This window comes from Pan troglodytes, chromosome 5, assembly GCF_028858775.2.
Source record: "Pan troglodytes isolate AG18354 chromosome 5, NHGRI_mPanTro3-v2.0_pri, whole genome shotgun sequence".
NCBI lineage: Eukaryota > Metazoa > Chordata > Mammalia > Primates > Hominidae > Pan > Pan troglodytes.
The window spans coordinates 130389517-130416477 of NC_072403.2; the positions used below are offsets into that span (position 1 = coordinate 130389517).

General features: G+C 37.4%; 2 protein-coding genes, 1 long non-coding RNA gene and 1 pseudogene across 20 annotated transcripts in view; 3 read left to right on the plus strand and 1 right to left on the minus strand.

Moving 5' to 3' along the window:
- Positions 1 to 6423, plus strand: part of LOC107975265 (uncharacterized) — a 30408-nt gene extending 23985 nt beyond the window's left edge. The window contains exons 3-5 of the long non-coding RNA XR_001718679.4: positions 300 to 416; positions 4304 to 5997; positions 6107 to 6423. This is a non-coding gene — a long non-coding RNA (uncharacterized LOC107975265). The remainder of the gene's footprint in view (positions 1 to 299; positions 417 to 4303; positions 5998 to 6106) is intronic.
- Positions 1 to 26961, minus strand: part of CEP85L (centrosomal protein 85 like) — a 245024-nt gene that overhangs the window by 26219 nt on the left and 191844 nt on the right. For 14 of the 18 annotated variants that reach the window (XM_024357387.3, XM_024357393.3, XM_024357383.3 and 11 more), the window contains 2 exons: positions 19843 to 19960; positions 214 to 393 (listed from right to left, as the gene is read on the minus strand). In XM_024357387.3, the coding sequence (XP_024213155.1) occupies positions 214 to 393; positions 19843 to 19960 (298 nt within the window). The remainder of the gene's footprint in view (positions 1 to 213; positions 394 to 19842; positions 19961 to 26961) is intronic. The other 4 variants (XM_063813387.1, XM_063813386.1, XM_063813388.1 and 1 more) reach the window with 1 other exon arrangement.
- Positions 9721 to 11469, plus strand: LOC100613132 (bromodomain-containing protein 7-like; annotated as a pseudogene).
- The window catches only part of PLN (phospholamban), a 54240-nt gene continuing 42260 nt past the window's right edge, over positions 14982 to 26961 (plus strand). The window contains exon 1 of the mRNA XM_054686219.1: positions 14982 to 15005. The gene's annotated coding sequence lies outside the window, so the exon portion shown is untranslated. The remainder of the gene's footprint in view (positions 15006 to 26961) is intronic.

The window sequence follows — 26961 nt, forward strand, 5'->3', positions numbered from 1 at the left end:
TAGAAAGATATACAAGAGCATTTCTATCCTCAAAGAAAATCCTTGGATTTCTGCAGACAGCAGAGGGCTTCTCAAAAGTTACTACAAAATTAATCACCTCCACATAAATGTATACATAACCTGGCATGACACCTGACAGGTTAAATGACAGACAAATAATTATATGCTGAGGAAATGTTGTTGACCTAATTCAACTTTATTACAAAAACCTACTTTTTCCTCTAGTTTCTTCTTCTCTTCACTAAATAGGCTTAGTCTTTGTTTGAGAAACTCATTAAGCTGTAAAACTTCTTTCTCAGTAGATGCAAGCTTTTGCTCAAATTCCCCTTGTTGGGAATGGGAAACTGATTCCTCTGAAAATGGTGTCTGGAGTGAAGTGTTCTCATATTGTGGCTGTTAGGAAAGAAAAAAAGGAGGTAAGACTTTAAAAGTTTGTCTTGAACAAATGTGAAGAAATTGGAAATGAAGTATAATATAAGGAGTACATATAGGCTACATGAACAGACACACCTTGATTTAAATTCCAGCTATCTTGCTTCCTAGTTATGTACCATAATTAAAGTAAATTACTTACCTTCTCAAAACCCTGGTTTTCTCATCTCTAAAACAGAAACAATAAAGCCTACTTTGCAGTGTTTTTTGAAGAAAGATAAAGTATGTAAGGTTTCCAGCATACAGGAGAAACTTCATGAAAGACAGCTATTATTTGATTTTAAAAGTATACTTCAACATGTAAATAGTACAGTATATACATTAATCATATAAAAGTGAAAGTTCTAAGTAAATAAATAAAAACTAAAGAAAAATTTCTTCACAGTTAATCATTTCCAGCTAATACTAAATTCAATATGTATTAATAGAATGTTTCTCTAACTAGAAAGTAAGATCCATGAATCGGGGATTCTTGTCCATCTCAAAGTGTCCATCTTATATTCCCTATTGCATAGAAAAAAATGGCACAAAATAAGTACTCACAAAATAATTGTTGAATGAATAAATGTATTATTGCTTCTATGAGCAAGGCTTTGAAGGAAATTCTTTTCAAGGGGAAGATATTCCCTCCCCCATGTAGGATTAAAATCTGGAAGAGGAAGGCAGGAAATACAAATATTCCTTCAAACAAATCAGCATGTGGTTAAGTGCTGTAAAAAGATATCAACAAAGTACTGTAAAAGCAAAGAAAGAGGTTATTTTTCCATTTATTTAAAAGATATTTACAAAGCACATACGTTAGGCATTGTGCTAGGTGCTGGGGATTCTACAGTTAATAAAATCAGATCCCACCAGTTTAATGTGTCATACACAAAAAGACCAAAAAAAGACAATGAAACTAAGTGCTAAGATAGTTACATGTGCAGTAGCTAAGGGAGGGTGTTACAGAAGTAAATTTGAACTAGGCCTTGAAGAACTGATACTTTCCCAAAAGGTAAGCATGCAACTCAACCATTACAGAAATAGCATTTATCATGTCCAGGCTATTTCAAAGATGGCAGACTCACCCTTTACAAACTCAAATTTTAATCAGAGGCATGAGAAGCCTTTAGATGATTGTAATATAGAACAGAATGAATATGGTAGCCGAATAAAGGCCATGTTAAGTACAAAGTATTGGGAGGAAGTAGGATACATGAAGACATTGAGCGAATGAGGAAAAAGGCTTTTCTGGAGAGGTGGCTTTTGAGACAGATTTTGAAAAACAGATTCTGGCAAGAATGGAAAAAGGAACAGGCATTCTAGAAAGAACATTTTTAAAAAGGTTAAAAAGTAGATACAGAGAGTTATCATGTCATGTTTATAGGTTACAAGTGGGCAGAATAAAAGGGAAAACTTACAAATCTAGGTTGCAGCCTTCCTGTAGAATTCCAAGAATTGTGAACTTGGCTTTGTAAATCTCTATATTCCCCGGCATTCAGTCTAGTGTCTAGACTCTGAGCAAGTCTGATGAAAGGGAAGAGATGAGAGGAAAAAGACAAGAGAGTGCTAGAAGAAATAGGACAAAGCTAGATTCAGTGAACAAGATGCACTGAGAATGAATATGGATGTTATCATTTAAAGAAATTATTCTAACTAATTTAGCTGAAAAGAAACAAGGAGCTGAAATAGAGCATGGAGAACAGAATGAAGAAACTGGAAGCAGGGTGAAAGGATTTAGAGAAAATGATTGTTAAAAGATGTAAATGGAAAATAAATGTTAAAGATAACCAAGGTTTAAGATTTTGTCTAACTAATACGGAAGATTATCTTCTGGGCAGAAGTAAATATAAAGAAGAACAGTAGGTTATATAGAAAAATAGGTTATACTTAAGCAGATATACTTAATATAATTAGAGCCTATGATTATTATTTCATTTGAATATACAAGTACAGATGGACACCAGGCAGAAAGATAGATATGGAACTCAGGAAGATGGCTAGGCTATGAAACTATAAAAAGCTAATACAGACTTCCAGTTTCTAGCCCAGCGTGTAAAGATATCAGAAGTCGCCACTCAGTCCTAAAAAAAATAAAATAAAAAGCTGAAAAAACTGAAATATCAACAAGTCTTCTAAAGTCTGTGAGAGAAATGAGGTTACAGGGCAAACTGCTGCCTCCAAAACTGGAAAAAAAAGGATAGGTAGAAACAGAGGATCATAACCTAATAAAGCAAAAACCCATTAGTAGAAGAGCCAGGGTGGGAAAATCTGTAACTAATGAATTGCTAGAGACTTGGAGTAGATAAATCTGAGAGTTAAAAATTCCACGGGGACCCAATCATACAGGAGGTTTCCATATGTCTGTGAGTTTTACCTCCAGGAGTGTTCTACAAGATCTTCAGTGAGTATCAGAGAAAAATCCCCTCCTGTTTCTGGCAGGGGGAGGGGAAAAGGAACCATTTAAAATATGCCAGAGCATTCTGTTCTTAAAAATGCCTGCCGTCAGGAGAAACTATTTTACCAGAGCCTAAACTGCTGGGGTTTTATCAGAGCTTAACGTAGTTGGGGTAAAGGGAATAACCCAACTCCAGCCAACTCCAGCCTTCCACATAGAGGAGGGTTAATACATAAATCAAGCTCCTTTGGCCTTCCCTGTGGAAATACCAACTCCATCGCCCTCCTGCCATCCTGTCCCGCCTAAGGGTGGGGAAAGAAAAAATCTTAGAAAACTGAAGTTCACAATCCAGAGGAACAAATTCACCAAAAGACTGAGACCTAAACACAGGACTATAGAATACTTCCCCTTCCCTGCACACTTTACCACTGCATTACTAAAGCTCTATTTACCACACTTATTAAACCTTGGACATCATGTCTACTTTCAACAAAAATTACAAGACACGCAAAAAGGCAAAAAACGCTGTTTGAAGAGACCACAAAGCATCAGACACAGAGTCAGATATGGCAAGAATGTCAGAATTATCAGACCAGGGATTTTTGACAACTAGGATTAGTAAGATTATGATAGAAAATGTAGACAGTATACAAGAACATACAGATAACGTAAGTGTAGAGATAAAAATTCTAGAAAAGAATAAAAAAGAAATGCTAAAGATTGAGAACACTAACAGAAATAAAGAATGTCCTTGAGGGACTCATTAGCAGAGTAGACCTGGCTGAGGAAACAATTCCTGAACTTGGGATATGATGACAGAAACTTCCAATACTGAAAAAGAGAAAAAAAAAAACCTTAAAAAAACAACATGCCTTGTTTCACATGAGGCTTCTGACTTGGACTTTCAGGTTAATGCTGGAATGAGTTAAGGCTTTAGGGGACTGTTGGGAAGGCATGATTGTGTTTTAAAATGTGAGAACATGAGATTTGGGAGGTGCTGGGGTGGAATGACACGGTTTGGTTGTGTCCCCACCCAAATCTCAACTTGAATTGTAGTTCCAATAATCCCTATATGTTGAGGGACTCAGTGGGAGGTAATTGAATCATGGGGGCGATTACCCCCATGCTACCGTTCTCGTGACAGCGGGTGAGTTCTCCTGAGATCTGATGGTCTTATAAAGGGCTTTTCCCTCTTTGCTCAGCACTTCTTCCTTCTATCATATGAAGAAGGATGTGTTTGCTTCCCCTTCCACCATGAATTTAAATTTCCTGAGGCCTCCCCAGTCACGCGGAATTGTAAGTCAATTAAACCTCTTGCCTTTATAAATTATCCAGTCTCAGGCAGTTCTTTATAGCAGCATCAGAACAGACTAATACAAAGCCCTTTACTGTTGGTGAAGAGGTGATCCTGCCTGCTGCCAAGCACATTTGTCATGAACTCTTAGGAGACGCTGAAGTTCAAAAGGTGACATGTGTTCATCTTTCATCTTTCAGCCATCACAACAAAATGAACTGATGAAACAGCAGAGGATATTGAGGCACAGTTGTTAAAGAGGATGAATGAGTCACTGTGGTATGCAATCCAGGTTGAAAAGTCTATCAATGTTAACAAGGCAACAAGGCTTGCTTTTGTGTGATATATTTTCAGAAGGATGTGCAAGAGGATATGTCATACGCACTTTTACTGCCAACCAACACCACAGCTGCAGAATTATTCAAGTCTTTGAATGATTACATATCAGAAAAATGAAATTGGTCATTTTGTGTCAGTATACGCACAGACAGAGAGGCTTCCATAACTGGATGTCCTTCTGGCTTCACAACTTGGGTCAGATGGTCACTTCTGCATGTGACTCCACACATTGTGTCACCCATAGAGAAATACTAGCTAGCTGAAAAATGTCACCTGAATTTAGCAACATTTTGCAGGATATCCTTAAAATTATCAACCACATTAAGTACATGCCCTTAACCCACATCTGATGGTGCAGCTCTGTGAGGAGATGGACGCAGGGCACACACGTCATCTCTTATATACAGAAGTGATTGCTTTCTGTTATTTTATTTTATATTTTTTATTTTATTTTATTTTATTTTATTTTATTTTATTTTATTTTATTTTATGAGGCTGGAGTGCAATGGCACAATCTCGGCTCCTGCAACCTCCACCCCCAGGGTTCAAGCAATTCTCCTGTCTCAGCCTCCTGAGTAGCTGGGATTACAGGCATGCGCCACCAAGCCCGGCTAATTTTTGTACTTTTAGTGGAGATTGGGTTTCACCATGTTGGTCAGGCTGGTCTCGAACTCCTGACCTCGTGATCCACCCACCTCGGCCTCCCAAAGTGCTGGGATTACAGGCGTGAGCCACTGTGCCCAGCCAGAAGTGATTGCTTTCTACAGGTAGATTACTGGCCAGAGTTTTTGAGTTACAAGAGCCACTCCAGAGATTTCTTTTAGAAAAACAGTCACCACTGGCAACACATTTCAGTGACACAGAATGGCTCACAAAACTTGCTTACTTATGTAACATATTCAACCTGCTCAATGAAGTCAATCTGTTGTCACTTCAAGGGAGAATGACAACAGTGTTCAAGTCAACAGATAAAGTGGCTGCATTCAAAGCCAAACTAGTATTATGAGGGCAATGCATAAACATTGGGATTTCTGACATGTTTCAAACATTAGCAGAAATCTTGAAACAGACTGAGCCAGGGCCTTCTTTCTCCCAGCTGGTACATGGATCACCTATCTCAGCTTTTTAAAGAATCTGAGCATTAATTCCCAACCATAAAAAAACCCGAACTGGGAAGAAATGGATCGCGACCCACTTGTAAATTGCCAGGTAAATCAACTTTGTCCACACTAGAAGAGAGTCAACTGCTTGAGACTGCAAATGACAGTGGTCTTAAAAGTATGTTTGAGACAACTTCAAGTCTCCATACATTTTGGATTAGAGTCAAGGAAGAATATCCTGAGATTGCCACAAAAGCACTGAAAAGCCTGCTTCCATTTCCAAAATCATATCTTTGTGAAGCAGGGTTTTCTGCAATGATAGCGACCAAAATGAGATTACAGAGTAGACTGGACATAATCAACAAACTTTGGGTGTCACTGACTCCCAACACTCCCAGATGAGACCGTCTAGTTGTGGAAAACAAGCTCCGGGCTCCCACTGATTCTACATTATGGTGAGTTGTACAATTATTTCATTATATATTAAAATGTAATTATAATAGAAATGAGGTATACTATAAATGTTATGTGCTTGAATCATCCCAAACCACACCCCCTCCCCAGGTCTGTGGAGAAATTGTCTTCCTCAAAACCAGACCCTGGTGCCAAAAAGGTTAGGGACTTCTGCTATACACTGTGAAGTTATCCTTCAAGAGCGAAAGAGAAAGACTTCCACAGACAAAAACTGAAGGATTTTGTGGCCAGTATATCTGCTTTGCAAGAAATGTTAAAAGCCTTCAGAGAGAAGGGAAATGACACAGGTCAGAAACTCACATCTAGACAAAGAAAGCAAGAGCATCGGAGAAGGAATAAGTGAAGGTAAAAATTTTTAAAGCTTTATTATTCTTAATTGATCTAACAAGTGACATTTTAATTACAGCAACAATGTAATCATTTATGTATGTTTCTGTGTATGTGTGCATGTATGTATACATATGCTTATGAATAAGTGAAATGACTGATAACAATGATACAAGGATGAGAAGGAAGATGGAGGAATTAGAAGTATTTTGCTATTATATGGTACTTATCATAAGGTATACTGCATTACCTTCAGGTGGTGTAGGGTTACTTGACAGCAGACTTGGGTTATAAATGTAAATGAAAACTATAGGGCAACCACTAAAGAATGTAAAAAGAGAAGTGTAATAAAGTAGAAAGAGAAAAATTGATTAATACAAAATGCTCAATTAAAATGACTGGGAAATGGTTGGCTCATGCCTGTAATCCCAGTACTTTGAGAGGCTGAGGCAGGAGGATCACTTAAGGTCAGGGGTTCGAGACCAGCCTAGGCAACATAGTGAGACCCCCCATATCTACAAAAACTAAAAATAAATAAATACAAATGAAAAAAGACAAAGTGTGGAACACTACAAAAAAACTACAGCTAAGCATCAAAATACATCAAACAAAAACTGACAGAACTACAAAGAGAAACAGATTAATCTACTATCACAGTTAGAGATTTTAACAACTGTATCAGAAATGGACAAATCTAGCAGTTTGGGAGGCCAAGGCAGGTGGATGGCTTGAGCCCAGGAGTTTGAGATCACCCTAGGAAACATAGTGAGACCCAATCTGTTAAAAAAAAAAAAAAAATAGAGAGAGAGAAAGGAAAGGAAAAAGGGAGGAAAGGGAGGAAAGGGAGGGAGGGAGGGAAGGAGGGAAAGAGAAAAGAAAAGAAATGGACAGTTCCAACAGGCAGAAAATCAGTAAGGGTGTAATCTATCTCAACAGCCCCATCAATCAATTAACTGTAACTGACATCTGTAGACTACTCATCCAAAAATGGCATTACACATTCATCTCAAGCTCACCTGGAACATTCACCAAAGCGGACAACATTTTGGGCCATAAGATACACCTTAAAAAGATAAAAAATCATCCAATGTCTGCTGTCAGACCATAGTGGAATTAAACTAGAAATCAAAAACAGAAAGACAGCTGGGAAATCCCAAAATACCTGGAGATTAAACAACACATTTCTACATAATACATAGGTTAAAAAGGAAATCTCAAGAGAAATTTAAAAATGTCAACTAAATGAAAAGGAAAATACAACCTATCAAAATTTGTGGTATCCAGTGAAAGCAGTACTTAGAAATTTATAGCATTGAATGCATATATTAGATAAGAAAAAAAGGATCTAAAATAAATCATCTAAGCCTCCAACTAGGAAATCAGAGAAAGTAGAGAATATCAACTAGAAAAAGTAAATCTGAAATAAACAAAAGAAACTAAAAGTTCAATGTTTGAAAATTAATTAAGGTACTCCATCACCAACAGGCTAAAGAAGACAAATCATGATTATGTCAAATCCAGGAAATGCACTTGACAAAATCTAACACCCATTCACGATTAAAAACTCTTGGCCAGGCACGGTGGCTCATGCCTGTAATCCCAGCACTTTGGGAGGCTGAGGCGGGTGGATCACAAGGTCAGGAGTTTGAGACCAGCCTGGCCAATAGGGTGAAACCCCGTCTCTACTAAAAATACAAAAATTAGCCAGGCATGGTGGCAGCCACCTGTAGTCCTAGCTACTCGGGAGGCTGAGGCAGGAGAATCACTTGAGCCCAGGAAACGGAGGTTTCAGTGAGCCCAGATCGCATCACTGCACTCCAGCCTGGGGGACAGAGTGAGACTCTGTCTCAAAAAAAAAACAAAAAACAAAACAAATAAACAAAAAAACAACTCTCAGCAAACTAGTAATAGAGGAAGCTTCTTCAATTTAATAAAGAACATATACAAAACACAAGTATAGCTAACATTATACTTATAGTGGTGAGAAACTTGAAGCTTCGCCACCAAGATCAAAAAGCATGCACGAATGTCCCCTCTCACTACTGCTTTTCAACATCATACTGGAAGTGCCAGCTAATGCAATAAGACAAAAAGAGTACATAAAAGGTATACTGATTGGAAAGGAAGGAAGAAATAAAACCATCATTGTTCACAGATAACATGATCATCTTTATAAAATGTCAAAAAGAATCCATACAAAAAAACTCCTGGCTAGGTGCAGTGGCTCATGACTGTTATCCCAGCACCTTGGAAGGCCAAGGCAGGAGGATCACTTGAGCCCAGGAGTTGAAGACCAGCCTAGGCAACATAGTGAGACCTTGTCTCTACTAAAATTTTTTTTTTTTTAATTAGCCAGGCATGGTGACACACACCTGTACTCCCAGCCACTCAGGAGGCTGAGGCAGAAGGATTGCTTGAGCCCAGGAGTTGGAGGCTGTAGTGAGCTACTGCTGGGAGCCGAAAATGCCAAAGGGACCGTGACCAACTCAGCATTCCACTGGTGGCTATATGATCAAACAGCAAACTATCATGAACGCAGGACGTGGGCAAACTCACACTGCACCTGCTGCTAAAAGGTTTCCTGAGGACCATCACTCCCTGGCGCTGGGCTCCTTGAAGTTATCTACTGGGAAATCTAGCACCTATTGTTCGAAGGATGCAGTCTCACAAGCCTGCTGTGAACCAAACAGGCTGACTGATAATTACTCAACAATCACCCCCTCTTTCTCGTTATCTCTTTTACCTAATACATTCAGAGGGCTGAAAAAGCTCAAGGACCCTGTCCACTAGAGGCAAGGTGCCCCCTGACCCCTTCTTCCAATTATACTCTTTTGTCTTTGTCTTTTATTCCCGCGTTCACCCCCTTTGTTCAGTCTCCCAAGGTCCATGCAGGCTACAAGTACTGCCCCAAACAGCAACAAAATCGGGTGCTCTACAAGCTACAATTGCACATATGATTGTGCAACTGCATGCCAGCCTAAGCAACAGAGCAATACCCTGTCTCAAACAAACAAACATCTTGAAGGGACATCTGTTCTACCTCTTCTTGTTTGGATAAACAGCTTGTGAGAGGCTTCTCAGGAGGCAAGTCTAATCTCATAGGGGCATGACACTGGAAGTCTTTTTCTGCCTCATTCTCCCCATGGTCTTGATCTCGCTTATTTTTGTCCTCTTCAATTCTGCTTTCTCCCCTTTTCTTCCCCCAGAACTGGCTTCTCTCCTTTCTTTCTCTTTTTCCACTTTCTGTCCTTGTGTTTGTCATGATTGTTTTTGTCTTTGAAGAGGCTGGAGCAGTGCTCCAAACTGCCCGTGGAGAGCTCAGTAATTGCTTTCCCTCCTACTTTGAGGACCAGCTTCAAGGGCTTTTCCACATACTCTTTGTAGAGGTGCTTCTCTGACTTGTGCTCCTTGCCCATGTCTGACCAGGCCCTGGTGCCCACCTCCCATGCCAGGCCCAGGCCTTGGGGTGCCACTTCTGGTCCAGGCCAGGCGAGGTGGAGGACAGGAGCAGGGCCTACCAAGCCCCGCACGCCAATGCAGGGGGTTAGCATGTGTGCCGGGTGGCACAAGGCCCCTCTTGAGAAGACAGCCCATGAGACCCAGCTAGGGCCTGAGAACATGAATCAACTGATGAGACAACTGCAGAGAAAAGATCCAAGTGCTCTTTTTGTTTTCTGTGATTTTATTGCTCCTGGCTACTCCATCATCATTAAACACCCAATGGATCTCAGCAACATGAAAGAAGAGATCAAGAACAATGAAGAACTAATGGATAACTTCAAACCAATATGTACTAATGCCATGATTTACAACAAACCAGAGACCACTTATTATAAAGCTGCAAAGAAGCTGTTACACTCAGAGATGAAAATTTTTAGCCAGGAAAAAATTCAGAGCCTGAAGCAGAGCACAGACTTCATGGCTAACTTGAAAAAACTTGAAAGCAGAAAGACAGAACAGACATCTCACAGAGTGGGGAGGATGGAGGCTACTGGCTGAGAGAGAGAGAGAGAGAGAGAGGACTCTGGAGATGCCGAAGCACAAGCCTTCAAGAGTCCCAGCAAAGAAAATAAAAAGAAAGACAAAGATATGCTTTTAAGTTTAAAAGCAGTAATTTAGAGAGACAGTAGGAGCAGCTTGACTGCATCATGAAGGAATCTGGAGGAAAACTGACCAGGTGGCTTGTTAACAGTCAGCGGGAATTTGAAAGAAGAAAACCAGATGGAACAAGAAGACTGGGACTTCCCCATCCCGTGGATCCCATTGTAGGAGAGCCAGAATACTGCCCTATGAGACTGGGAATGACAACTGGAAGACTTCAGTCTGGAGTGAATACTCTGCAGGGGTTCAAAGAGGATAAAAGGAACAAAGTAACTCCAGGGTTATATTTGAATTATGGACCCTGGAGTTCTTATGTACTGCATTATGACTCCACATTTACGAATATCAGCAAGGATAATTCAGATTTAATCTATGCAATCTATGGGGGAAGACTGATCTTCCAAGCAATTTCAGCAACCATGAGTTTCTGGCCCCATGCCAAGATTACCCATATGTTATGACAGATAGTTTGCTGGATGTTTTAACAAAAGGAGGGGATTCCAGGGCCCTATAAGAGTTGGAGATATCACCTGAAGATGAAGGCCATACTAGGACACTTGACACAGCAAAACAAATGGAGATTACACAAGTAGAGCCAGCAGGACATTTGGACTCTAATACTCAAGATAGGCTCGTGGCACTGAAAGCAGTAACAAACTTTGGCACTCCGGTTGAAGTTTTTGACTCTTGAAGAAGCTGAAGTATTCCAGAAGAAACCTGATGAGACCAACAAATTGCTCAGGGAGCTCCAGCTCAATGAGCATTTGAACACCTGACCCCTTCCCAATATGATGTCTCTTGGATCCCTCATACAAAGAAATGCATCTTGCTGAACAGGTGACCAATAATCTTAAAGAACTTGTACAACAAGTAACTCCAGGTGATATCGTAAGCATGTATGGAGTTCAAAAAGCAATGGGGATTTCCATTCCTTCCCCTGTCATGGAAAACAACTTTGTAGATTTAACAGAAGATCTTGAAGAACCTAAAAAGACACGGAGTGGACCTAGTGGGAGTTGAGGCCACCTGGTATTTGATTATGTATTATGTACATACTTTTCCATTCTTAACTTAAAAACGCTTTCACAAGATATCAAATATTTGTAAATTGTGCTTTTAATTAAACTTCGGAACAGTTAAAACAAACAAAAAACACCTTCCTGGAACTAATTATAGCAAGGTTACAGGATACAAGGTTAACACACAAAAGTCAATCATTTTTCAGTATGTCAACAATGAACAAGTGGAATATAAAAATTAAAAATTCACTACCATCTATATAAGCAACCAAAAAATAAGATAGGTATAAATCTAACAACATATGTTCAAGATCTATATGAAGACAACTATAAAACTCTTCTAAAAATGTTCTAAGAAGAACTAAATAAATGAATAGATATTCCATGTTCATGGATAGGAAGACTCAATATTGTGAACATGTTGGTTCTTTCCAATTTGATCTATAGATTCAACACAATCCCAACCAAAATCCTAGCATATTACTTAGTAGATTCAATGAACTGATTCTAAGTTTATATGGAGAGGCAAAAGACCCAGAATATCCATCACAATACTAAAGGAAAAGAACAAAGTTGGAGTACTGACACTACCCAACTTCAAGACTTATAATAAGGCTACAGTAATCAAAACAATGTGGTATTAGTGATAAAATATAAAATTAATCAATGCAACAAAATAGAGAGTCCAGAAATAGGACACATAAATATAGTCAACTGATCTTTAACAAAGGAGCAAATGCAATACAGGGGAAAAAACAGCCCTTTCAACAAATGGTGCTGAACAATTGGACATCCACATGCAAAGAAAAAAAAAAGAAACTAGACACAGACCTTATATTTTTTACAAAAATTAATTCAAAATGGATCACAGACCTAAAACACAAAACTATAAAACTCCAAAAAAAAAAAAAAAAGTAGAAAATCTAGATGAACTTGGCTATGGCAATGACTTTTTAGATATAACATCAATGCTGAATCCATGAAAGGATGAACTGATAAGCTGGACTTCATTAAAATTAAAAACTTTTTCCCTCCAAAAAACAATGGCAGGAGAATGAGAAAACAAGCCACAGACCAGGAGAAATATTTGTAAAAGATGCATCTGATCTAAAAACAAACAAACAAACAAAAAAAACCTGTTATCCAAAATATACAAATAATAGGCCGGGCGCGGTAGCTCACACTTCTAATCACAGCACTTTGGGTGGCCGAGGCAGGCGGATCACTTGAGGCCAGTAGTTCGAGATTGGCCTGGCCAACCTAATGAAACCCTGTCTCTCACTAAAAATACAAAAATTAGCTGGGTGTGGTGGTTTATGCCTGTAGTCCCAGCTACTTAGGAGGCTGAGGCAGGAAAATCGCTTGAACCCAGTATGCGGAGGTTGCAGTGAGCCGAAACCGCATCACTGCACTCCAGCCTCGGCAACAGAGGGAGACTCTGTCTCAAAAAAAGAAAAAAAAAAAAATCATACCTACATAATGAAGCTTACATTTAAAAAAAAATAATAATACTAGGTCTACAGAACTTCTAGACAGCTGAACATGTGGAAGTTCCCTCCTGAAGGGTGGCACCCCTGGAGATGGCGTGGGATCTCCACATTCCTTATCTCATACCTTCCCCTATGCATCTCTTCAATCTGGCTGTTCATCTGTATCTTTTCTAATATCCTTTATAACAAATGGGTTAAGTGTAAGTAAAATGCTTCTGAGTTTCAGCAAGTTAATCAAACCCAGGGAGGGAGTTATGTGAACTCTGATTTATAGCCAGTTGGTAAGAAGCATTTGGGACTTGAAATTGGCATCTGAAGTGGAGGGCAGTCTTGTGGTAGTGAGTCCTCAGTCTGTGGGTTCTGACGCTATGTCTACACATACAGTGTCAGGATTAAATTAGAAGACACACACCCAGATGGTGTCTGCTGAAGAATATGCAGAACTGACTGCTTGGTGTGTAGGGAAACAAATACCATACATGTGGTGTCAGAAGTACTGTGCTGAGTGGAGAGTAGAGTGGGAAAAATGCATCTTTGGTTTTTCCTATATCACTACAGCGGCTTTACTCATAATTGCCAAAACTTGGAAATTATCAAGATGCCCTTCAGTAGGTGAAGGCTGTGCATGTGTGGGGATATGGAGGATATGGGAAATCTTGGTACTTCCCATTTAATTTTGTAGTCAGCCTAAAACTGCTCTAAAAAATAAAGTTCATAAATTTTCAAAAAGTTATCACAGGTGGGGCCAGGCGCGGTGGCTCACACCTGTAATCCCAGCACTTTGGCGGGACTAAGGCAGGCAGATCATGAAGTCAGGAGTTCGAGACCAGCCTGGCCAACATGTTGAAACCCCGTCTCTAATAAAAATACAAAAATTAGCTGTGTGTGGTGACACGCGCCTGTAATCCCAGCTACTCAGGAGGCTGAGGCAGGAGAATTGCTTGAACCCGGGAGGCGGAGGTTGCAGTGAGCCAAGATCACGTCACTGTACTCAAAAAAAAAAAAAAAAAAAAAAAAAAGTTAACACAGATGCTTCTACTATAATACAAATATATGCATTCCTGGAAAACCACTGGAAAATCATGCACTAAACTGTGATATACCCAGAAAGCGGAACATTATTCAGTAATAAAGAAAAATGAACTATCAAGCCATGAAAAGATATAGAGGAAACTTAAATGCATACTACTAAGTGAAAGAAGCCAGTTTAAAAAGAAATGGTTTGAATAGTATGTACTATATGATTCCAATTACATAACATTCTGGGAAAGGCAAAACTATAGAGACCATAACAAGTTCAGTGGTTGCTAGGGGTCCAAAGGGTTGAACAGGCAGAGCACAGAAAATTTCTAGGGCAGTGAAACTACTCTGCATGATACGATAATGGTGGATACATGTCATTACTAATTTGTCAAAACCCTTAGATTGCACAACACCAGGAGTGATCCTAATATAAACTATTGGCTTTTGAGTGTTAATGGTGTGTCAATATAGGTTCACTAATTATAAATAATGTACCCTAAGGTACAAAACGTTGATAGTGGGGGAGGTTGAGCACGTGTGAAGATATGGAGGATATGGGAGATCTTGGTACTTCCCATTCAATTTTGTAGTAAATGTAAAACTGCTCTAAAAAGTAACGTTAATAAATTTTTAAAAAGTTAACACAGGTGCTTCTACTATAATGCAATATAGACATTCCTGGAAAATCATGCACTAAAAATAATAGGGCGTATGGAACGAATAGGATTAAAAACACTCAATTCAAACTGATGCAATTTTAACTAGTGCACTAACAAAAACAGTGACTCAGGAGATAACTTGGACAGTCTGAACAGGTGGTCACAGTGATATTTTAAAACCACATACACACACAGTCAAAATGCTGGCGGTACTTTAATTAGAGGTCTGGTGAGTGTTCAGATGATATAGGTGGACTCTGTGATATAGGGCTTGCCGTGCAGGTGGAGTAGGAGGGAGCATAACCTGGCGTGAACTGAAAGTCTATAAAGAAGGAAGTGCACTTCTCAAGGAAGAGCACCCGAAGGGCAGGTACTCTTTTACAATTTTCTTATGTAAGTTGGAAAAAGCTTCTGCTAATGTAGTAGGTAACCCTAAGCCTTTTGCTTTGCTGGCCAAATATTTTAATTTTATTCACCATATTCTAACTCCCCTTGCCTGGGGAGTTGGTGGGGGAAAGCACTTATGAACCAATCTAGAAAACTAAGCAGACATCATTCTCCTATTTACCAATTGTGTATGAACAAATTTGCACCATAGAAATGTGTTTTGTAGCAAGACAAGCTGTAGTTGAAACTCTATGTGAACTTAATCATATAGAAAAAGAAAAATCTGAGGTCAGATGTTTTAATTTCTACATTTAGTAACATCTTTTCAGCCTTTATCTGCCTTCTCTGACTTTTATACAACGGTTCCCTTTCTATGGAAAAACACTTGCTTGCTTTCCTTTCTAGAACAACTCCCTCAGGCTCCTTCACAAGTTGTGCTCTTCTGCTACTTTCTAAAATGCTGCTGTTCCCTGTTTCTAGTTCTGGATCCCATTTTCCTCTCATTGCACAAATCCTCCCTTGGAATACCTGATCATGCCGAAGGCTTTAATAACCACCCACCTAGACTGACAACACCTAAATCTCTTACCTCTGGCTCAGACCTGCACCCACAAATATTATACCCTCATTCTTCACTCAACCCCAAATTTACAATGTGTAAGTTTAACTCACTATTTTTCTCCTCTAAACAGATCCTTAACATAGTAATCTCTATAAACCAATCAATTGTTGCTGTATGAAATTAGGCAATCATTCTCTCACCACATTAAATATGTCATTAAATCTGGCCCATTTTACCATGGCTTGGTCATACAGATGTTTAATCAACAGTCTTCTTCTCATTCTGACCACTACAGATAAAATTCAAATGTTCACATAACTTTTGGACTATTGAGACAGCTTCCTGACTGGTTTCCCTGCCTCCAATAACATCTACCTTAAATCCAATCTCTATTATGCCATCAGAGTAACCAAACTAGGATACTTTGGAGGTGAAAGATGGCACTATTAATAAATTTATAAGCACAGCAGGCATAAACTGGGCCAGCCCTAAGCAAACCTTTACACCTCAGGTCATTGATATCACTCGGCCCTTGCTTACCTCTTCAACCACATATCTACCACTACCTTTCTCTCACATTACATTTCATCCATACAGAATAATTTGTAGTTTTCCAAACGCATTATATTTCTCATCATTCCTTTAAGCTTCTCCATATGCCATACACTATGCCTCAAAACACTATTCCTTCACCCCCTTCACCTGGCTCAATTCATTTAGTTCATCAGGTTCTCAAACTAGATTATCACTTCCTACAGGAAGCCTGGCCAGGCCTTTGGAAGATTAGCTTCTATGTTCATAGCTGGGGTTCCCACAGCACTTCATACATAACCCCTGTGCGAATCAACACACTGCAACTATCTCTTGTCTGTGTTCTCCATTAGACTACACATTCCTTGAGGGCAAAACCAGCTTCATTCACATTTCTATTGCTACAGCATAAATGGAACCTTATCCATAGTTAAGATAAACAATTTCTAAGGAAATGGATAAATATATTTTTTGGTATACTCTCTCTGTAGGGTTTAAGTTCCATAAAGGCAGAAACCATTCTTTGCTTTTGTGTTCCCAGAATTTAACACATTAGATGTTTAATGTTTTGTTGAGGAGGCTCATTTGTAAAGGTGGGACTCATTTTATTAAATGTTCATTAGTACAGACTTGGTGGTAGAAACAAACCAATTGAAGAAAAAATAGAAAAAAATGATATAAATGGAAAGAAAAAGAATAAAATGGAAAGAAAAGAAATGATGCAACAATGAAACTTAATAATAGTAACTATTATTTGGTTGGTCTTTCCAAGGTACACATATATACAGAAAGAAGAGACCTCTTTCTTCTCCAATTTAAGTAAAGAAAAAGGGTCCTTCATATTTGGTTTATTCCACAAAGGCCTGTTAACCACAGATGGACATTTAGGTATAAATGGAAATACAAACTATTCCTTGGCTCTACCAATCTACCATTAAAACTATCCAGAAAGTTTGGATTTTAGAATAAAGACATGGTTCTCATTCTCTACCTATGAGACTGAGTGATATCTACTTCTAAGGTCATCTTAATTGTAAGGTTAGTCAAATTTTTAATAAGCAAATAGAAGTTACTTATTAAGAGTATGTTTTCCATCTATAAATTCATTTAAAAATGTTACTTTTATTTTACTGACTTATTTACTCTAGAATACACATTAATTTCAATAATTATTATTAAAAGCATAATTTTCTTTGTCTAGTGTCTATAGAATTAGGATGAATATGTTATGGATCAGAAAAATGTACCTATACAAAATGCTATGCATAAAAAATTACATCATTCAAAGATCCAAGGTTAAAAAAATCCTTCGCTAAAGAAATATTTTATTACTCTATCTGCTGTTTCTTCTAACCCTCACCATTTTATTGGCTCTCTGTATCTATCCATTGATAGAAGTTTATCTTATATATTTATCATACCCATTTAGTATTAAGATTTTCCTTGTATTCTCTTTTACGAATTGCTCTCATCTTTTAAAATCAGATTTCTCAATAATATTTCAATTCCTCACATACTTCAAAATCCTACTAATATTTTTAACAACCCCTTTTACATATCCTTCCAAATACTATTATTTTTATTTGTCCTTGCACGCTGGCTTGGAGAGCCCTCTACTGGCCTGATGCTGTGTCAAAAGAACATTTGCTTCATCCTTCAGATACCTATTTTTTACATGCTTTCGGTAATATGATAATTATATAATTAAAGCCTTTATTCCGAATGACAGAATGTTAGAGAAATTGAACAATTCTACTAAAATGCTGTTACCAAAGCAAGATACACTACTTCCATAGTATAGAAATACCATTTTCAAATAACTGTACATTATTCTCAGTACTCACTATAAAGCCTTGCTATCATGTGACAGAAGTCCAAGATGAGACCAAATTATAACATGATGTATTCATAACTAAAGTATAAAAGGCAAGTTGGAGTCTCTATGTTAAATGCCTCTGGCCTCAAGAAAATCTGATAGTTATTTTCTCATCAATATTTCCTGATTTTAATATACCAATGTCTCTAGTATTTATAAATAACACATTTGAAGATATGATGAAGGAAACAATTCCACTTAACTTAAAATCTAGGAATAAAGGCCGTAATGAAGAGAAAAACAATAACAACATCCACAAATAGAAGTATATACCACCACAAAGTTATCAGGCCTCACTTTAGATGCCAATAAGTACGCCAACAGTCTTTTTCTTTGGGAAATAAACCAATATAAAGTTTATATAAAAATAAACATGCAAACAAGTTTTAAAGGAAGCTCTTTTTAAAACTGAGTAATAATTAAGGAAAGTAGCCATTCCAGTCATATAAATTTTGTTAACGGGCCTCATAGACTCTATATCTGTGTTCCAATTAGACTATACTCTCCTTATGGGCAAAATTAACCTCATTTACATTTCTATTCATATGGCGTAGACACTGTCTTACCTACAGTGAATACAAATAAATTTAGAAGGAATAGACAAACTTGTTTTCCTATATGGTCTCTCCCTCTGTAAGTTTTGAGATCCATGAAAGCAGGAACTATTTTTCACTTTTGTGACATCAGAATTTAACACAGTGGATGTTATGTCACTGTTTGGTTAAATAGGCTCATTTGTAAAGGTGAGATTCATTTATAAAATACTCATTGGAATCAGACTTCATTGTAGAAAAAATTACATAGAGGAAAAAGAAATAATAATATAAACAAAATATTAAGACAAAATTGGAAAATTTATTTTCAAATTAAATTATAGACAAAAAGCTAATTTCCTTTATATATAAAGGGCTCCAAAAAACAATAAGCAAAAACCTAAAACCTAACATAAAAAATGATCAAAGGATATGAAAAGAAATGTGAATGGGCCCTTAAATTTATAAAAAGAAATATAACATCACTCTTAAGAGAAATACATATTAAATACATATTAAAACCATATGACCATAAGGAGATAAATCTCCCCTTTCTTTTATATAGACCTACTAGAAGGGCAAAAATCCAAGTTTAATAACACACTCTGTTAGCATGGCTGGGAGTTGGGGAGTGGGACGGTGAGAGTTCTTATACACTGCTCTCCTAAAGAGCAATTTGACAGTATCAGTAAAAATCACAAACTCAATACCTAGAAATTTCACTTCTGGAAATGTAACTTACAAGAATATCTGCATATGAGCAAAATAGTATTTATAAAAGGTTATTCTTTACAACATCATTTACAATAACCCTAAACTGAAAACAACTCAAATTTTGATGAGTAGGGGGCAGGTAGAATAAATTATGCTATCTCCATAAAACAGAAGATCGTGTAACTGCAAAAGCAAGGGAAAGGGGTGTTATCTAGGTAATGACAGAGAAATAATCATTGTGTGTTATATAATTGTATATAACATTTAAAAAAAAGCAAGGTGCCAGATAATGTACATATTCTTATATTTTTTTAAATGCAGAAGAAGGATAAAACACACTTATATCTGCTTGTGATATGCATCAACTCTGGAAGGGATACACCAGAAACTGACAACAGTAGTTCCTGTATGTGTGTGGAGAGGGGTGTGCAATCTGGACAGATGGAAGGCTGTAGTTGGACACCCTTTGCCACACATATAAATAAATATAAATCATGTGAATACACTATTAAGTTGATTTAAAATGTCCTTATATTACAAGATAAGTATATTATTAACACAAGCTTTACTACTAAAACAGCTACAAAATCCTCTGTAATCTTACCTGCAAACTAGCCACATAAGAATCCTCACAATTTACATAATGTCCTAACATGGCATGTTGAGCCCGTAATTCATTATCCCTTATCCTCTCATGCAGGTGGGTAATTTGTTGCTTCTGCCTGCAAAACATAAATTAAGGTCACATTATGAGTTATAATTTTCTAATAGTTAAAAGAACCTTAAGGAGCTTATTCCTCTTAGATTCCTTTAATATTCCTCTTAGATTCTAACAGTCACACCTTGCTTTCTTCAACAACTCATAGCTTGCTTTAAGCAAGTTATTTAATTTCTGTAAATATGTATGCTTAGAAATTTTAAAACTGTTTTGTGCCAGGCATGATGCTAAGAGCTTTGTATGCAGTATCTCTCATCTTCAAAAATTTATTAACTCTCATAATGAAGTTTTGAAGGAGAGAGCTTTTAAAGAATAATAAAGATAGTATGAGTAAACAAATAGCTTGATGTTTTCCAAAATTACTTACAAAGTAACTTTTGGAACAAGTAAGTTGTATGTTTCAGGTTGCATCAAAAGACCTTGTTCTACTCAGGATGATTTCTAAAATTTGCTAACCTTTAAGAAAATCCACACATAAAACATTAAATAGGAGATAAGTCAGGAGAGATTCGTCATATAACACTTTTCAAATAATTTAAAGCTTTACAAGAAAGAAAAAAAAAAAAAACCCTTCCTTTTCCAGCCAAGGTGGAGTAGCAGGCAGGGACTAGTTTCGCCCTCATGCCTGAAACAATTTTTTAAAAAAGACAAAATATAGGAAGTGAAGACTCTCAAGGCATTGGGCCACCAGGCAATTAAGAATAGTAATCTCTTAGAGATAGGTAACTAATGAGGTGGGCCCTATGACTGACTGCACTTCCTGCTGAGAGAGTTTTCAAGCCCCAGCACAGGAATGGTGGTCTCCCTGAATTGAAGAGACAAAGCTGAGAATCTGGAGAAACCAAGGCAGCTGTAGTTAGTTCACAGTACTCGATAACCCTTGGGCACTAGGTTGAATACTAATTAATACAGGCATGAGGAAGCTACCGACGGTGTGTGTAGAGTGGAAGGGCAACCAAAAAAAATATTGCAGGGAACAGTGCTTCAGGGTGCCTTGGAATTACTGGCTATTCCCAACTGCCAGAATAAAAAGCTTCATGATTCCCAGGGCATCAGCAATTCTCAACTGGGGACAGTTTTGAAACCAGTTAACATTTAGCAACATCCAGAGACATTTTCAATTTTCACAACTGGGGCAGAATGTTACTGGCATCTAGTGAGCAGAAGCCAGAGATGCTACTAAATGTCTACAATGAACAGGATAGCCACCCTCAATAGTGAATTATCTGATCCAAAAAAAATCAACAGTGCTGAGGCTGAGAAACCCAGGGTTTGTAAGATGAGTCTTGTCTCAGTGGGGAAAAAATAACCCTTGATAAAACAGCTCTAATGCCACCTAACAAAACTTAAAAGCAAGTACAAAAACTGCTTCCTAGAATAAAGTTCAGGAATACAAAAATGTAACATCAAAAACAAGTTAAAATTCATAATGTCTGGCATCAAAAAATTATTGGGAGTACAAAAAAAGCAGAAAAAATGTAACTCATAATAATAAGAAAATCCAATCAACTGAAAGTGAGCTAGAACCGACAGAGATGTTAGAATAGACAAGGATAGTAAATCAGTTATTATAACTATTCATATGCTTAAGTTAGAAGAATGAACGAACATGTTAAGAGGAGACATACATGACAAACAACACACTGAATGGTGATTAAAACATTAGACATTACAGCACAAAAGTACAGTAAATTTAAAAACAGCAATAGAAACTATCTAAAAAGAAACACTAGAGAAAAAAGGACAAAGAAATAAAACTTTTGCTCATAGTATCAGTGAGCTGCGAGATTATAAGAGGCCAAATATAGGTACAATGGGAATCTCTAAAGAGGAGGTAAGAAGGTGGCAGGGGGTGGGAGTAGGGGACAGAAAAAAATATTTGTGTAAAACAGGCCCAAATTTTACCAAATCTGATGAGAACTATACACCCATAGGTTCAGGAAGCCCAGTGAACCCCAAATAAAAGTAACATGAAGAAATCTAAGACAAGGTACATCTAAATCAAATAGATTACGGTGATAAAATCTTAATAGCAACCAGAGGGAAAAAAGATAAATCCATTCAAGGAGACAAAGATGAAGAGGATGGCAAATTTCTCAACTGAAATAATGCAATCAATAAGACAATGAAGTACTTTAAGTACTAAAATTTAAAAGCTCTCAACCTAAAATTTTTGACATAAGAAAAAATTTGAAAACAACACAAAAAGCACACCAAAAAAACCTGTTAACCTATAATACTTCACCCACAGAAAATATTTTTTTAAAGGTTAAATAAAGATCTTTTTTGGAAACGTAAAAGCTGAAAGAATTGATCACCCCAGACTTCAACTACAAAAAAAATGATAAAGGAACACCTTCAGGTAAAAGAACAATATACCAGATGAAAACCTGAATTTACACAAAAGAAAGAAGAATACCAGAAATGATAAACACATGGGCAAATAAATACATAAGATATTTTTCTTATTATTTAAATCTCATTAAAAGATCATAAATTGTTTGAGGCAAAAAAAAAATTTATATCCACGTTGTACAACCTTTGTAGATGTAGAATGTATGACAAAACAGCTCAAAGGCTAGAAGAGAAAAAAATGGAACTATGCTTTATAAGATTCTTACATTATACATAAAATAGTATAGTATTACTTGAAGATAGACTGCTATACTTTAAAATATATTATAAACTCTAAAGCAATCATTATAACAATAGAGGTATAGCTAACATGCCGATAAAGAGATAACAGGAATTGTAAAAAAATATTCAATTAATTCAAGACAAGGCAAAGGGGAACAAAGATCAGATGGGACAATAAGAAAACAAATAGCAATGCCAGGCACAGTGGCTCACATCTGTAATCCTAGCACTTTGGGAGGCTGAGGCAGGTGGATCACTTGAGGTCCAGAGTTCAAGACCAGCCTGGCCAGCATGGTGAAACCCCATCTCCACTAAAAATACAAAAATTAGCTGGTCATGGTGATGCATGCCTGTAGTCCCAGCTACCTGGGAGGCTGAGGCAGGAGAATGGCTTGAACCTGGGAGGCAGAGGTTGCAGTGAGCCGAGATCGTGCCATTGCACTTCAGCATGGGAGACAGAGCAAGACACTGTCTCAAAAAAAAAAAAAAAAAAAAGAAAAGAAAACAAATACCAATATAGGAGATTTAAACTTGACCATATCAATAATCACAACATGTAAATGGTTTAGATACTCCCAATCAAAAGGCAGACATTGGCAGAATGGATAAAAAGTAGGACCTAACTATGTACTATCTACGAGAAAGAAAACCATTCTGAACATAAGGACACAAACAGGTTAAAAGTAAAAAGAGGAAAACCTGTGCTAAAAATAATCAAAAGAGAGCCAGAGTAACTATATTAATATTAGTAGAAGCAGATTTTTTTTTTTTTTCTATTTTAGAGACAGGGTGTCACTCTGTCACTCAGGCTGGAAGGCAGTGGTGTGATTAGAGCTCACTGCAGCCTTGAACTCTTGGGCTCAAGCCATCTTCCTGTCTCAGCCTTCCAAATAGCTGGGACTATATATAGGATCCACTGTGCCCAGCTAAGTTTTTTTTTTTTAATTTTGTGAAGGTGAAATCTCACTATGTTGCCCAGGCTGGTCTCAAACTCCTGGCTTCAAGTGATCTTCCCGCCTCAACTTCTTGGTGTTGGAATTACAGATGTGCGCCAACTTGCCAGGCCAAAACAGATTGTTAGAGCAGAGAATATTGCCAGGGACAAAAATTATAACTTAATAATAATAAAAAGATCAATTCATTAAGACGTCATGACATTTGGGCCTAAGAGCACAGTGTCTAAATACATGAAGCAAAAAAACTGATAAAACAGAAAAGAAACAGATACATCCACAATTGTAATTGGATATTTTGACACCTGGATCTCAATAATTGACATTAATAGAACAAGTAGACAGAAAATCAAGAGAATATATAAGACAAAAACACTATCAACTGATTTGTACTAAAAGGAATTTCTAGAATACTCCCCACAAAAGACAAAAGCAGCAGAATACACACCCTCTTCAAGGATACATGAAACACTTATTAAAACAGATGATCTTCTGAGCCATGAAACAAGCACCAACAAACTTAAAAGAATTCAATTCATATAGAATATATTCTTGGACCACAGTGAAATTAAATCAGAAAACAATTACAGACAGAATTCTAGAAAATCCTGAAGTATTTGGAAACAATGTAACATAATTGTAAATAACTTTAGGGTCAAAGAAGAAATCAGAAGATAAACTAAGTATTTTGAGGTGAACAAAAATGAAAACCAAACAAATTAAAATTTGTAAGATATTGATAAAGAAGAACTTAGAAATTTATTTTTTATTTTATTATACTTTAAGCTCTGGGGTACATGTGCAGAACGTGCAGGTTTGTTACATAGGTATACACGTGTCATGGTGGTTTGCTGCACCCATCAACCCATCATCTACATTAGGTATTTCTCCGAATGCTATCCCTCCCCAAGACCCCCACCCCCAGATAGGCCCTGGTGTGTGATATTCCTCTCCCTGTGTCAGTGTGTTCTCATTGTTCAACTCCCACTTATGAGTGAGAACATGTGGTGTCTGGTTTTCTGCTCCTGTGTTAGTTTGCTGAGAATGATGGTTTCCAGCTTCATCCATGTCCCTGCAAAGGACATGAACACATCCGTTTTTATGGCTGGGCATAGTATTCCATGGTGTATATGTGCCACATTTTCTTCACCCAGTCGTATCATTGATGGGCATTTGGGTTGGTTCCAAATCTTTGCTATTGTGAATAGTGCTGCGATAAACATACATGTGCATCTGTCTTTATAGGAGAATGATTTATAATCCTTTGGGTATATACCCAGTAATGGGATTGCTGGGTCAAATGGTATGTCTGGTTCTAGATCCTTGAGGAATTGCCACACTGTCTTCCACAATGGTTGAACTAATTTACACTCCCACCAACAGTGTAAAAGTGTTTCTATCTCTCCACATCCTCTCCAGCATCTGTTGTTTCCTGACTTTTTAAGGATCACCATTCTAACTGGCATGAGATGGTATCTCATTGTGGTTTTGATTTGCATTTCTCTAATGATCAGTGATGATGAGCTTTTTTTCACGTTTGTTGGCCATATAAATGTCTTCATTTGAGAAGTGCCTGTTCATATCCTTCACCCACTTTTTGATGTGGTTGTTTTTTTCTTATAAATTTGTTTAAGTTCTTGTAGATTCTGGATATCAGCCCTTTGTCAGATGGATACATTGCAAAAATGTTCTCCCATTCTGTAGGTTGCCTGTTCACTCTGATGATAGTTTCTTTTGCTGTGCAGAAGCTCTTTAGTTTAATTAGATCCCACTTGTCAATTTTGGCTTCTGTTGCCACTGCTTTTGGTGTTTCAGACATGAAGCCTTTGCCCATGCCTATGTCCTGAATGGTACTGCCTAGGTTTTCTTCTAGGGTTTTTATGGTTTTAGGTCTTATGCTTAAGTTTTTAATCCATCTTTAGTTAATTTTTGTTTAAGGTGTAAGGAAGGGGTTCAGTTTCAGTTTTCTGCATATGGCTAGCCAGTTTTCCCAACACCATTCATTAAATAGGGAATCCTTTCCCCATTGCTTGTTTTCATCAGGTTTGTCAAAGATCAGATAGTTGTAGGTGTATGACGTTATTTCTGAGGCCTCTGTTCTGTTCCATTCGTCTATCTGTCTTCGTACAAGTACCATGCTGTTTTGGTTACTGTAGCGTTTTAGTATAGTTTGAAGTCAAGTAGCGTGATGCCTCCAGCTTTGTTCTTTTTGCTTAGTATTGTCTTGGCTATCTAGACTCTTTTTTGGTTCCATATGAAATTTAAAGTAGTTTTTTCTAATTCTGTGAAGAAAGTCAATGGCAGCTTGATGGGGATAGTATTGAATCTATAAATTACTTTGGGAAGCATAACCATTTTCACAATATTGATTATCCCTATCCATGAGCATGGAATGTTTTTCCATTTATTTGTGTCCTTTCTTATTGCCTTGAGCAGTGGTTTGTAGTGCTCCTTGAAGAGGTCCTTCATATCCCTTTTAAGTTCTATTCCTAGATATTTTATTCTCTTTGTAGCAATTGTGAATGAGTTCACTCATGATTTGCCTCTCTGTTTGTCTGTTATTGGTGTATAGGATTGTGATTTTTGCACATTGATTTTGTATCCTGAGACTTTGCTAAAGTTGCTTATCGGCTCAAGGAGATTTTGGGCTGAGACGACGCAGGTTTCTAAATACACAATCATGTCATCTGCAAACAGAGACAATTTGACTTCCTCTCTTCCTATCTGAATACTTTTATTTCTTTCTCTTGCCTGATGGCCCTGGCCAGAACTTCCAATGCTATGTTGAAGAGGAGTGTGAGAGAGGGCATCCTTGTCTTCTGCCAGTTTTCAAAGGGAATGCCTCCAGATTTTGCCCATTCATTATGATATTGGCGGTGGGTTTGTCATAAATAGCTCTTATTACTTTGAGATACACTGCATCAATACCTAGTTTATTGAGAGTTTTTAGCATGAAGGGGTGTTGAATTTTATCGAAGGCCTTTTCTGCATCTATTAAGATAATCGTGTTGTTTTTGTCATTGGTTTTATGTGATGGATTACATTTATTGATATGCGTATGTTGAACCAGCCTTGCATCCCAGGGATGACGCTGACTTGTTTGTGGTAGATAAGCTTTTTGATGTGCTGCTGGATTTGGTTTTCCTGTATTTTATTGAGGATTTTTGCATCGATGTTCATCAGCAATATTGGCCTGAAATTTTCTTTTTTTGTTGTGTCTCTGCCAGGTTTTGTCATCAGGATCATGCTGGCCTCATAAAATGAGTTAGGGAGGATTCCCTCTTTTTCTACTGTTTGAAATAGTTTCAGAAGGAATGATACCAGCTCCTCTTTGTACCTCTGTTAGAATTTGGCTGTGAATCTGTCTGGTCTTGGACTTTTTTTGGCTGGTGGGCTATTAATTACTGCCTCAATT